Source organism: Megalobrama amblycephala, linkage group LG8 (genome assembly GCF_018812025.1).
Source record: "Megalobrama amblycephala isolate DHTTF-2021 linkage group LG8, ASM1881202v1, whole genome shotgun sequence".
Classification (NCBI taxonomy): Eukaryota; Metazoa; Chordata; class Actinopteri; order Cypriniformes; family Xenocyprididae; genus Megalobrama; species Megalobrama amblycephala.
Window position 1 is genome coordinate 8,760,532 of NC_063051.1, and position 15,137 is coordinate 8,775,668.

At 34.7% G+C, this 15,137-nt stretch overlaps 1 protein-coding gene across 13 annotated transcripts in view; it reads right to left on the bottom strand.

Moving 5' to 3' along the window:
* The window catches only part of ptprt (protein tyrosine phosphatase receptor type T), a 321,273-nt gene that overhangs the window by 125,889 nt on the left and 180,247 nt on the right, over positions 1-15,137 (bottom strand). For all 13 annotated transcript variants that reach the window (XM_048199084.1, XM_048199081.1, XM_048199083.1 and 10 more), the window contains exons 8-9: positions 13,763-14,059; positions 4,621-4,730 (exon numbers count right to left, since the gene is read on the bottom strand). In XM_048199084.1, the coding sequence (XP_048055041.1) occupies positions 4,621-4,730; positions 13,763-14,059 (407 nt within the window). The remainder of the gene's footprint in view (positions 1-4,620; positions 4,731-13,762; positions 14,060-15,137) is intronic.

Consider the following 15,137-nt stretch of genomic DNA (forward strand, 5'->3'; position numbering starts at 1 on the left):
TTTAATCAGACTTAAAGGGATAGATCACCCAAAAATGAAAATTCTGTCATCATTTACTCACCCTTGAGTTGTTCCAAACCTGTATGAGTTCCTTTCTTCTGTTGAACACAAAAGAAGATATTTTGAAGAATGTTGGTAAACAAACATTCTTCAAAATATATTATTTTGTGTTCAACAGAAGAAAGAAATTCAGACAGGTCTGGAACAACATAGGTGAGTAAATCATGACAGAATTGTCATTTTTGGGTGAACTATCCCTTTAAAGTCCACATTACTGCCAAATACCCACTGATGATCAACTACAACACAATGTGTTTTTTTTACACAGGGATTGGGGGACTGAGTCCGGAGAGTGAATTTCATGGGGGGGTCGGAGTTCCAGTGCAAAAGGTAGAGGATCATTTATCCACCTAATAGATTCCACATGCTATGCAAATTTCATACATAAATAAAGTGGGATTTGAAGAAAAAAAGAAGAAGAAAAAGAAGTGTCCCCAAGTCCCCCAGTGAATCTTGGCAATTTCCTCACTGGTTTCACATGATTTTTAATGGCGAATAAACCTTAAAATAATGATAACAGTCGAACCATTCAAATAATGGTGCAGCGTTCTCCACAAACAGGTGTACAACAATCATAGACAAATAAGCGGAAAATATCTACAGACTTTGTGATACAAATTTCTGTCCCCCTAAAAGTAAAAAGTACACATTACTTTACAAGACTCAGAAAAAGGCAGAATGCACAATATGCTTCTTTCAAAGATCTTTCATATCTTTCATATCTTTCAAAGATGCCATAGACCTGACAAACCCAGTGACTACAGACCACTACATCAACCTGGTACCTTGTCAACACGACTTCTTTCCCGCCGACTACTAGCAATGATACACTAATGTCTGCTGTTTTGGACAAAACAAAGGTACTTGAATCTCACCATCTCATGATACACGACAAACGGTAAATAAAAAACAACACTCTCAACATTAACCCAGATTTAGACCTCCCTCCAGCTGTCTCTAGACCACACGTGCAGGACCGTGAGCCCATTAATCGGGTTTAGCTGCTCTAGAGAGCTAGGGGTTACTGCTTCTCTTAACTCGAGTGCTTGCAACTCAAACGTTTATTGATGGAAATGAAAACAACACCATGACGGGAGGGGGGTGAGATGTGCACAGGTTTTCCTCCATCCCGTAAGGGCAGAACAGGCTGTTTATCTTCGTTAGAGGTGAAAACCTTCCCCACTATATCAGCACACAGACAGACAGCTCCTTACTTTGACTTATTTAGAGAGAGAAAAAAAGTTTGTTTTACTTACAAAAAACTTCTATAATGGTACCATGGTACATCAATGCCAAATAATAATACCATGGCACTGAATTATAATTTTTTATATACTAAAGTACTAACACTAAGATTCCAAAGTTTGTGATAAGTGTGATTTTTAAATGTTTTGTGAGTCTCATGCTCAGCAAGGCTGCATTTATTTGATCAAAAATACAATAAAAATAACAATATTGTGAATAATTATTACAATTTAAAATAACTGTTTTCTATTTTAAAATATTTTAAAATACAATTAATTTCTGTGACGCAAAGCTGAATTTTCAGCATCGTTACTCCAGTCTTCAGTGTCGCATGATCCTTCAGAAAACAATATAATATGCTGATTTGCTGCTCAAAAACCATTTCTTATTATTATCAAGGTTGAAAACAGCGTAATATTTTTTTGTGGAAACCACATTTTTTTTATGATCCTTTGATGAATAGAAAGTTCAACAGAACAGCATTTATATGTTATTTATGTTATTTTTACTTTGTTCTCAAAAATTCTTACTGATCCCAAACTTTTGAACAGCAGTGTACATGCCAAGAATACTATAAATCATGAATAACCATGTCATCATGACCCTTACAAAGAAGTACATGGTACATTGATGGTATCTGATGGTAATACTATGGTACTTTGAAATATACAACATAACTGAAATGAATGTACCATGGTTTTTACATGGTCCTCCATGGTACTTTCAAGAATATTATGGTGCTACCATGCTAGATGTCTAAAATACCATAATAGTACCATGGTACTTTTTTGCAAATAGTGCAAAAAGTCATGGTATGATACCATTGTACATTTTTGTTAATGAATATTCATAATCCATGGTATTTACGTGATGCTTCGTGTAAAAGATAATACAACGGTACTTTTTTGTTAGTGCAGTATAACTTAAAAAACGATGTGAAACTATACTACAATGGTGCAAAAACATGGTATAAAAAATATGGTACACTCAAAATCATATTTCGTCATTTTTATGTGTTTAAACATAAATAACAGTACTCGCAGAGAGTGTCAATATCCCCGTCCATCACTCCTCCAAAGAAAAAACCACCAGACATGTTCACTCTGTAAACAAAGTGGGTGGTTTGTTTCCATGCAACTCCAGACAGGAAGCCATCAGAAACGGCATAGGAGACACAGCGGAGGGGGGAAGACATCACGTCATCGCAAACTCACAACATGTCACGCAAATTAAACAAAACAAAGATCAAGAACTAAACACCCAGAGTGTGTAGAAATGTTCTGCTATTTACTCTTCCTCATTTGCATGGAGATAAAGAAAAATAAAGAAGCAGGAGTACAAAAGACACCTTCCTTTTACACATCTCAGTGTTGATTAATAAGGAGCTGTTGAGGATCTTCTCTGTCTTACTTTCCCTGAGTCTTTCATATGCACACTCTTATTTTGTCAGCAAAGCAATTAATTTCTGAAAGGCTTTGATGGTTTGATAACAGGAGGCTGTTGTGCAGAGAAATGAAGGGAGAGGAAACATACGGGGGGGGGGGGGTTGATCAAAAGTATGGATTTTGATGCAGGACACATCCCAGGTACACAGAAACTGATCTGAAATCCACTGCAATGTGTGTATCATACTTTGCAGGCAGCTCAGCTGTTCTTATAAGCAAAGATCAATGAACCACCCAGAACTTCATTGCATACAGTATACATGTGTGGCTGGTAACCAGAAGGTTGCTGGTTCATGCTCACATTAACTAAAATTAATGTACCATGGTTTTAGACCTATATGTATTAATTTAATAAATGTATAGTTACATTTATAATGTGTGTAAATTGATTATTGGTTACTTTTATATAAAAATATATACAAATGTATATATTGTATTGTTATAAAGTCACAATCAGTCTATCTATCCAGTCTATCTATCTATCCATCCATCCATCCATCCATCCATCCATCTATCTATCTATCTATCTATCTATCTATCTATCTATCTATCTATCTATCTATCTATCTATCTATCTATCTATCTATCTATCTAATATATAAACACTATCTTTATAAATGTATAATTACATAACATATAGCAATTAAAGCAATACATGTTCACATTATACTATATATATATATATATATATGTGTGTGTATATAGTGCATATGATATATAGAATACTGCATATGAAAAATGTTTAAAATATTAATGCGATATACAGTATATTGCAAATAACTTTATCACACTATCAAAAACAAAATAAAATAAAAAAACACTATCAATTTGTTATGTTTTTATTGCTATTTGTTGCAACTCTATTTTATTTCCTTCTTCGTGAGTTTAGACTTTTCTAAAGCTGTGAATCAAAAAACTTGCTAGTCACAAACAGGTTCTTCTTGTGAGCCTTCCGCTTCATTCATCTCCACACCTTCCCTTTCCTGCCTCTGAGCTCTTTGTCCTAAGTCTAATTTGTCTGAATCTCTAAAAGCGAGGAGAGGAGGCATACGGCTGCTCAGATCTCCAGGATAATTCTATTGGACGCTTCTAATTAAATCAATGAGGGCTATTATAGCAATTATCTGGCCAAATGGGACTGCATTGTGTCCGCTCGATACATTTAGTAAATTCTGTCAATCTTCTTATCACCAAGATGGCACATGCAGTAACCCCATTTTAATGACGCACCTGAATATGCGCAATCTCTCGCATGTGGTTTGTCTTCCTCATCAAATCAAAGAGATTGTGAGGCTCTTTTGTGCCTCCAGCCCACTCAAACACACAAATTAAAGCAAAAACTAGCTGTAATTTGTTTTTGTCATGCTGTGACTTCATTTCTCTGATTGTAATGCAGATATTCTATGCATTGACTAATAAATAATTAGTTCTAAAGAGTATATATATATATATAATTTTTGTGCAATATTTTTTACCAAATGTATACTGCTGCCTAATTTTACCACATAAATACACAAATAGAGATACACTGTACTTTGTGTTAACAAATCACCATTGTGCCCTTGAGCCAAGTACTTAACCTCAGTTGTTAAGTAGATTTTATTTATATATTATATTTATATATTATATATATTAATAGATTTTATTTTATTGTGTGTCACTATAGGAAAAAAACATTCAAGTCGCACAAAACCTTCACCTCTACACCTCTGTAGATCTTTATATATATACAGTATACACACACACACACACTTAAGCAAATAAAATAAAATAATCATCTATATATTTTCAAATACATATTTATTATTTAAAAAATAAATACATTTATATAAAAAAATATATATACAATATATATTTAACATTTTCTCACCTCATAGAGAGTAATGGCTCCATTAGTTTCATTCGGGGCCTTCCATTGCATGAAGATTTTCTCCTCGTATGGGCCTGTCTGGACGGACTCCATAGGAATGGGGCCAGGAACTAGTGTAGACACACAAACACACATTCAGACACATTTAGCAATCTAGGTTACATTTAAACATGTTTAGTCAACAGTATTGTGTCTATAATTCAAATACTCTACCATTACATCAACACCTTGATACAAAACGTAATTGTTTTGAGAACAGGGGTGACGTAGGGTGACAGAAATGGCTTGTGTTGCTGGGTAGAAGGTAAAGTGAGGCGAGCAGAGATTGGCTGACTAAAGAAGCAAAACTATGTCAAACACACCTCAGCCGCAATATTCGAAGTGTGAATTGTAACAGCTTTGCTACCCTTCGGTACCGAGAGGTGTTAACAAGTGCTACGAGTACCACTGTGCGCATATGCGTGTGTCTATTTGCATATTTTTGTGCGCACGTCCCCTCTGGCACACACAGCAAGTTTTCCAAATATACTCTTGCTAGAACATCATTAACACCCTAAAAACCTGTTTTCAAGATGTCATCATCCATACACAGCTTCATCTTGCTCTCATATGCCAGCATAGCATTTTCAGAGATGCTATGACATGACGATTTTATATATGACCATGTAAATGTGCTAATTTTGCGCCAGTTTGACAATAGCCAGTACATTATGTTAACTCGAGGCTATAGTTGTCTTTCATTTCTCAGTCTTGGTTAGTGTCTTTGACGTGACTGTTAGCGATGACACACTAATGAGTCAGACTGTTCCTGACAGTGTGTGCAAAAAGAACTAATGACTTAGCTAAAAGGCCGTTTAGTCCAACTTTGCAGCCCTAGCGCTGTTGTTTGCTTTGCACTTAGTCGTGGCTAATTGGGAGGGCAGATTAAAGAGATGAGCGTAGCAGAGCCGTAACGGGGCAAACGGGAGAGGCACCTCGGGCACAAACAGATTAGCTGGAGGTCATCGAAGAAAAGAACTAAAACATCTATTGTTCCTGCAGCATTTCATTTACACGGAATCAACGCAGAAAACCTAAACCTTTGACGCTATTATTACTCGGCTTTTTCCATGAGGAAAAGCTAATCTAGCTGTACTTTTATTTCCACTATATATTTATTTCACAAAACAAAACGTTTCTTCAATCCCGTTTCATTGCATGTAACTAAGGTCATCTTCAAAATGTACCAAGGTTGAGATGTTTGCCTTCAATCGTTATTAAAAGCTGAATAGTCTTTGGCATTTATTCTTCAATGGGAAAAGAATTGAGCTAATCTAACACTTTTACTGTGATCTGAGAGGATGCATTATTAACTTCTTTTAGCCACTATGCTCCAAAAATTTGGTCAAGAAAAAATCTTGACCAAAGGTCAAGACATATCTTTTTAAAGTTGCTTATCAATATAACAATAAGGTGTGAAGTTGTGTGTAAGTCAGTTTTATGTTTTATTTTATCTTATCATCAATTATATTATCATTGTTTTTATTTATTTTATATTGATATTGAGGTAAAACTATTCTTTATTTTACATTCTGAACCTTTTATAGTTGTTTTTGATTATTTTTATATTGATATTGTGTGATTTTATGCTCGTGTAACAGGTATACAAAGTATACAACTAAATATTGTTATAATTCACACAAAATTGTTCTCTTATACATTTTATGATACCTGATCTAAAGGTGCGCTTCTCCTTTAACTGTTGCGTGGTCACAGAATGACTTAATTTCCTGTCCTGTCTCCTCCTCTTCCCTTGTGATTCGATGGAAGAGGTAGGTTTCTTTTGTCATCCTGTTAATTTTATTTAATCCTTATTTTTATTATATCTTTCATATCTGTATTTCCACCCAAACTTATGTGTATAGTACTATTTTATCTATCCTTGGGATTATTTTTGTTATTTTACATTCTTTGAGGAATATTTCTGTCTTTTATGCGAGACCAGCACATGGTAATGGAGGTGCATCATTTGTTTTATAGAGTGTTATAAGGGCCACTCAATCTGAGGCTGCTTATTTGTCTCTTTTATTCAGTAAAAAGATCCAGTGAATCGGCTGTCCCGTGTCTGTCTTTTCATCCACACAACGTAACACAACGCAGACCATGTTTTAATACCTGGTGTCGCTGGCCGCACATCACGCCGGGCATAAGCGAGCCGCACGGGTTACACTTGAAGCACTTTGAGTTGCATTTTATGTATGAAAAGTGCTATACGAATAAATGTTTTTATTAAATTATGAAAATCATTTCACAAAATTATGATTTATGCAATAATGATTTTTTGATACTGAACAACAATTTAATGTGCATATGAGTTTTAGTTAAATATTGACTGATTTACCTAAAGTAGGCCTACTGGTTTGCTTTATTAGTAGAAACAACTTTCCTGAACTAATCAACTGAGAACAACTGCAAACATTATGTTTTAATATAAAAAAAATGATATGAATATAATCTAAATTAGATTGAATACAGATCATTCGTCATTGGCGTTGTACTTTTATTTTGGAAATCTCACTCATGCCGAGAAACGGAAAGTTTCTATATTGCTCATTGAACTAATCTCATCTCACGTCATGCTCTCTGATTAATTCTGTCGCGACCAAGTTCCTCTTCAATAGGTAGCGAGGTTGAGATATTTGCCCTCAATCGTTATTAAAAGCTGAACAGTCACTGCCATTTATTCTTCAATGGGAAAAGAATTGAGCTAATCAAAGAAAAGGTGAAAAACACTCGCTCACTGAGGTGCTGATGTCAGATATTGTACTGCAAAGTGAGGCCAGTTAAATTATATTTCCAACAATTCTTCAAATAGCTTGATTGGGCACAAGCCAACAAGCATATTAAATCACTGTTACAATGAAATATAATTAGATCCAGTCTTCCGTCCACTATCTTTTCCACTGTATAACCATGCCTGTGCGTGGAATTCTACTTTACATATTAATCCAGCTGATTAGCTTCTTGTGGGGAGACTTTGAGTGATGTTTCATTAAGTTTGAGGTGCACGAAACAATTTTTCCTCTTTTATGCTTGCCCCTCTCAAGATACAAATATCTTATAATAGGTTTCGTAATTGTCACACGTTCCATTTTTCTCTGAACCTTACTGATTATTTTAATCTCTGAACGCATCACAAACAACATACTCGCTCTTGTCCTGTTGATGCTTGTTTACGGGCAAGCGAGTTTTTCGTACGTACGGGGTTTGGCGTTATTGTTGACCTTATAAGGTAAAAATTGTCTGCAGTCCTCATGTTAATTTCACCCTCCTGCAATTATCACCATATAAGGTTACACAGAGAGACAAAACTGCTTCACTATTGATATGTTGCAGCTGTCTGTCAATTTGCTAACACAAAGGACAGCAATTATAGGTTTTCATATGCAAAAAAACATAAAAAAGGAAAAACATCAGTGCGGCAGACAAGAGCAGATACTGAATAACCAACAGAGTTCTATCCATATCAAAACAGACTCATCAGAACATGAAAATGAAAATCTGAAAGAAAATGAGATGAGTTTGAATTATACGCTATAATCTAATAATCTAAGGCCTGACAACAGGCTTTATTTTCACACGGTTTTATAGCACAGCATTAAAAACAAGCTGGGAGAAATTAATTGTAAATGGAGGCTGAGAGCTTCCCTCTGGGAAATTTTCAAATTAAGCGCCGCTTGCAAACCTTCCCTCCGTCTGAGAAACATTGTGTCTTTTCACAGACTGCGAAGCTTTAACATGCTCCACGATAGGATTTCCTTTTAACCGCAACACATCAATGAAACAGATGGATTAAAGGAGGATGGCTTTCATCATCTTTGCTTCATATTTGTTGCTTTTCTTTAGGAAGAGCAGGGCAGCACTATGGTCTAACAATTCTGTTTCCATTTACTTCTCTGAGTGGATCTGACTTCTATACAGACCTGAAGTGATTTCCAAATACACAGTGCTGACAATCTAATATCTTTTAATACAAACACTTTGACTGTGAGCATTACAACTGCTGAGATCTGAGAGGATGCATTATTAAAACATGAAAATCATTTCTACAGCCAATCAAAAGTATCACAAAAGTATGAAAGTATAATAAGTAAGCTTTATAAGCAGAAATAACTTTCCTGAACGAATCAACAACTGCACCAAACTTTGAATAGTACTAGGAAATATAATCTAAATTAACAGTGAATACAGATCATTTGTCTATGGCATTGTTTTAAAATATGATGCCAAACAGTTTAGCCCCTCACAAAAATCAACACTACTGTCCAGAGAAAGGAAAAATGCTAAATACAAAAACTCGGGGTAAAGTGTCCCACTTTACCTGCTTCTAGTTATTTCATTATTCATTTTTTTTAAAGAAATGAATTATTCAGGATGCATTACATTGGTCAAAAGTGACCCATACATTTACAAATCTCTATTTTAAATAAATGCTGTTCTTTTGAAATTTCTATTTATCAAAAAATCCTGAAAAAAACTGTCGCTGTTTTCACAAGTATATAGTAATAAGAAATGTTTCTTGATCATTAGAATGATTACAATTAGGATGAGAGTAAATTGTAGATTTTAATAATATTTCCCAATATTACTATTTCTAATGTATTTTTGATCAAATAAATGCAGTCTTGGTGAGCAGAAGACATCTTTTTAAACATTAAAACATCTTACCAACCCCAGACATTTGAATGGTAATGTATACCTATGTAAATAATCAAACTCGATACCACAGGCAACTAAAACTTACGTTTATACAAACATGACCACAGCCAAAAAGTAAGCTAAATTTAAAAAAAAAAAAAAAAAAAAAAAAAAAAAAGATTCTCTTTTAGGAATAAGTGTTGCCAATAAATCTGCATAAAACTATGTGTGTGTATACTGTACATTCACACATATAAGCAATTAAACAACCCCAGAAGCAATTGCAAATCTGCTACACTAATTACAAAATTACATCTGTGAGATTATAGTTTAATTAAAAGGCAAAAGGCTTTTTTCTTTTGTTGTCACTAAAAACAGGACTTTTCTTTGTTCTTATCATATTTGTTCTAATCAATGCTCTTATAACATCTAAAAAATACTGAAAGTCAGTGAAAAGCAGTAAGGCTATAAATGAAACAAAGAACAGAATTTACCAGCTTTTAAACCACTTTTGGAAATTGAAATAGTTTATTTTTGACCACAGCACAAAACCACTATTTTCTGTTTCAAACTTTCACATAGCATCTTTTGGTTATAAAAACATTAAAAATTCAAATCTACATTTTGATTTTAAAAAGTTTATTATAAAAACGTATTATTTTTTTCCCAAAATGCAATAAATCCATGATACTTTTTTTTTTTCAAAATACAATTAATCCATTAATATAAAAGTTATTTTTCAAATTGAAAATACACAACAAAGTAAGTATTTATCTTATATACAGGCATTTTACTAAAAATACATTCAGCCGTTGCTCCCAAAATGAATTCAACGGGTCATCTTGTTAATGTTATAAATTATTTGTCATTACCGATTAAAGAGTATCTGGCGCCACCGCATGGTTAAATAAACACATTTGCCGAGTACATTGGTATTAAAAGCCTTCAATGTTTACAGTGGGTGGAATGGTGCTCTGTGATTGGTTGAGCGGATATATCGCGTTCTGCGAAAAAGGAGATTGCAGTTTGTCATGTTTTGGAAAGAAAGGGAGAAAACATGACAGAATAACACACGCAAAATTAATAAATGACTTTTCAATACCGACCAGATACAATACTGATTTTGGTGGAAACTCAAATTTTGGAAAATGGCGTTTATCGCGCTTTGGAACCAAACTCTTCATGTGAGCGTTCCAATACAAAGACTTGATAAACAAAACCAAAGGCCCTTCAATCCTCAAGAACCAGAGGTAAGAGTCATTGAAGGGTTAGTTCACCCAAAAATGAAAATTCTGTCATTTATTACTCACCTTCATGTCGTTCCACACCCGTAAGACCTTTGTTCATCTTCAGAACACAAATTAAGATTTTTTTGATAAAATCCAATGGCTCATTAAGGCCTGCATCGCCAGCAATAACACTCCCTTTTTCAGTGCCCAGAAAGGAACTAAAAACATATTTAAAACAGTCCATGTTACTACAGTGGTTCAACCAATTAAAGTGGTTTAATATTATAAAGCGACTAGAATACTTTTTGTGCGCCAAAAGTAACAAAATAGCGACTTTATTCAACAATATCTAGTGATGTGCGATTTCAAAACACTGCTTCATGAAGCTTCGAAGCTTTACAAATCATTTGTTTCAGTGTTTCACAAATCAGTGGTTCGGAGCGCTATCAAACTGCCAGAGTCACGTGAACTACTGAAGTTTCAAAACACTTATGATGTAACGAAGCCTCATTTACTGAAATTGTTCGCTCTGAACCACTGATTCGAAACAAAAGATTTGTTAAGCTTCGAAGCTTCATGAAGCAGTGTTTTGAAATTACCCATCACTAGATATTGTGCAAGTCGCAATTTTTTATTTTTGGCGCACAAAAAGTATTCTCGCCGCTTTATAATATAAAGGTTGAACCACTGTAGTCACATGAACTGTTTTAAATATGCTTTTAGTAGCTTTCTGGGCACTGAAAAAGGGAGTGTTATTGCTGGTGATGCAGGCCTCACAGAGCCATCGGATTTTATCAAATATATCATAATTTGTGTTCCAAAGATGAACAAAGGTCTTATGGGTGTGGAACGACTTGAGGGCGAGTAATTAAGGACAAAATTTTCATTTTTGGGTGAACTAACCCTTTAAAACATGGAATAATTGAAATAATAGGCTGGGATCATTGAACGATTCCCAATTTCACATTTGAGGATGTGGAAATGTCCAAGGCATGTTGCCAAAAGCTACAACTGTCAACATTAGCATTAGTCCCTGATGTGAAATATCGGCTATATCAAAGGATGTTCTTGCCTACTGTGTTTTAATTTCACTGTACAGAAGCATTAACCTCCAGCTTTTCTGTACATGTGCCATTCTTCCAGCGAAGGTTAGTAGTTAATACACTTGTCTAATTCAAATATCTAGTGAGATTAAATGCCGGGAACCAGTATTGATGATTTCTGTACCTAACAAAGCTCCATTTAAAAGGTTCCTCAAACAACCTTCAAGTAAAAGGATATCATTTCAAAGAGAAGAAGATACTCAATGTATTTTTAATGCTCACAATTATGCCTCTCTACTGCGACTTTTTCTAATAAGGCTAAACCTTTGTTTTGGTATTAATAATCAAGAAAATAACAACTGCTATTCAATTTCAAGCATAGCCGTTTTGAGAGTTTTGCTGTCGGTATACAAATAGAAATATATTCTCCGGAATGAGAATGGGAATACAACATTGGTTTGCTAACATTCAAATAAATACATGAGTTTCATGATAGAGAGAACAAGTGTGAAGATCTTTAGAAAAAAAGGTTAGTAAATGTTAACAACATTGTATAATTGTTGTGCCTTGCAATCAATTTCCTACTAACTGTTTCTTTTATGTTTCTCATAGCACTCCATGGTCTCTTTCTTTTCACAATATAAAATAATTTCCACTTAAATCAATATTACATGTCCATTTATTTATTTGTTTATTTTTTGTTAAGTACGTAGCCATGGTAATCTTCAGTCAGGTCTTTTTTTATAACTACTTTTATATGAAATGAATCATGTGAACCATGTAAACGTGATTAATGCATTTGTAATTTGTTTAATTTGTAATGAGACAAAATGGATTCAATTGTAGACAAAAAAGAAAAAAATGATTTTGAATGTTTGTTCCCTTATCCGTGAACTCACGTTGACAGCATTGACAGCAACACTACATTTAAAGTTGTCCTTGATTATGATTTCACTTTTTTTAACTTTAGTTAGTGTGTAATGTTGCTGTTTGAGGATAAACAACATCTGCAAAATTACAATGCTCAAAGTTCAATGCAAAGGGAGATATTTTCTTTTACAGAAATCGCTTTTTAAGGATTACAACAAATGGCTGGTAGGGATTACAATGAGCTTCTTCCTGGGTTGGTGACATCACTAACCCTAAAATTTACATAAACCCCGCCCCCGAGAACACGCAACAAAGGGTGTGAGGCCATGTTGGGCCGCTTTAGAGAAGAGGAAGAGTTGTTGTAGTAGAGTGTTGTTGACATGCCGTCATTTTACGCCAGACTGCTTCACAAATGAGGGTCAATTCAACACTGGATTTGCACAAAAGATGAACATGACGGCACATGCTAGTCGATGAGTTGAATCAACTCCACAGAAACTACATAAGTTTATCTACTAAACATTCAGAAACGTCCAGTTTCATTCTAAAAGTTGTAACTTCTTCCTGAGTCTCTCCATCAGTGTCGACTCCGGTTTGAACAATGTAAGGCTGAACACCGTTACTGACAATCCTCATTTTAGCTGCGTGAGATTCTCCATCTTTGTTGTTGTTAAGCAACCGAATCGCGAGCTGTTAAAGCTCCGCCCTCTTCTGGAAAGGGGGTCAGGACCTGCAGCTCATTTGCATTTAAAGGGACACATAGAGAAATGATGTGTTTTTGCTCACACCCAAATAGGGGCAAATTTGACAAGCTATAATAAATGATCTGTGGGGTATTTTGAGCTGAAACTTCACAGACACATTCTGGGGACACCAGAGACTTACATTACATCTTGTGAAAAGGGGCATTATAGGTCCCTTTTAATCATTTGTATGCAGACTATAAAATAGTCATATTATTTTTTTCTAACATTTACAAAAAAAAAATATAATAGTAAAATCACATTCTGGCAAAGACACCTCTCAAATGCAATGATCTATTCAATTTGCAACCGGATGGATAGTTTGGCATTTTGTGTTGTCCATCTGCTAAAGGTTGATGGTTTCAGAAATTAAGTCATAAGTAATCATCAGTAATGTGATTACTGTTAAGACACAGTAATTAGTGAAGTAATCTCATTATAAACGGGAAAAGACAAGGTGCAAATTGTGGAGGATTTGGTGGGTCTTTATTAAAGCCTGAATCTCGCAGAAAGTAACAATAAAAGGTTTCGTATCTTACAACATCTATCCTATTCCAACATCTCGTTTAATCGAACTCACCATCTTCCTCTGTCTGTTTGACGATCTCCTCGCTCTCCTTGCTGCCCTCAGGGTTGGCCAGCACCAGCCGTAGTCTGACCGTCACGAAAGGCCTGAGTCCCCTCAGAGTGTAATGAGAGGAGGTCGGGATGAGCTCCTCAGCGGCAAACTCCTGCTGGTTGAACACATACTGGTACTGTACAGTCAGGTTAAAACTGTGGCAGCGTGTCACCGCATATCCAAAGGTCTCCCACTGCAGGGTCAGCTGACGGGCACGGATGTCCACCACGTTTACGTTCTGGGGACCGTTGACTGGATCTGTGGGGAGAAACAGGAAGGAAAGGGAAGACCGGAGATAAATTTGATGGGAAATTTTGATTACAAGCTCATCTTGACATTAGGCCAATATGCCAGAGCAATTATCAAAAGAGATATTTTTCCTCTTTTGCTTGTTCCATACTCTACCAACAGACATGTTGAATGGGTAACGTACATTTTTGTACGTAATATATGTACACAACATTTCAAACGGTTGGGGTTGGTAATATTTTTAATGTCTTCTTGAAAGAAGCCTTTTATGCTAATCAAGGCTGCATTTATTTGAGCAAAAATACAGTAAAGCAGTAATATTGTGAAATGTTATTACAATTTAAGATAAATTTCTATTTGAATATATTTCAAAATGTGATTTATTTCTGTGACGTCAAAGCTCAATCATTACTCCAGTCTTCAGTGTCACATGATCCTTTTGAAATCATTCTAATATGCTGATTTGGCGATCAAGAAATATTTCTTATTTTCATCAGTGTTGAAAACAGTTGTGCTGCTTAATATTTTTTTGTGGAATGATATAAGTTCAGAAAAACAGCATTTTTGTGACAGTGTAATGTTGGTTTTGAACAATTTAATGTATACTTGCTGAATAAAAGTATTAATTTTAAAAAAATCTTTCTGACCCCAAATTTTTGAATGGCAGTGTACACTACCGTTCAAAAGTTTGGGATCGGTACGATTTTTAATGTCTTTAAAAGAAGTTTCGCCTGCTCACCAAGGCTGCATTTATTTAATTAAAAATACAGTAAAATCAGTAATATTGTGAAATATTATTACAATTTAAAATAACTGTTTTCTATTTGAAAATATTTGAAAATGTAATTTATTCTTTTGTTGGCAAAGCTGAATTTTCAGCATCATTACTCCAGTCTTCAGTGTTACGTGATCCTTCAGAAATCATTCTAATATGCTGATCTGCTGCTCAAGAAACATTTATTGTATACAGATGTACAAAATATTTGTGTACAATATTTTTTTTCAGGATTCTTTGATGAATAGAAAGTTCAAAAGAACAGAATTTATTTGAAATATAATCTTGTGTTACATTTTAAATGTCTTTACT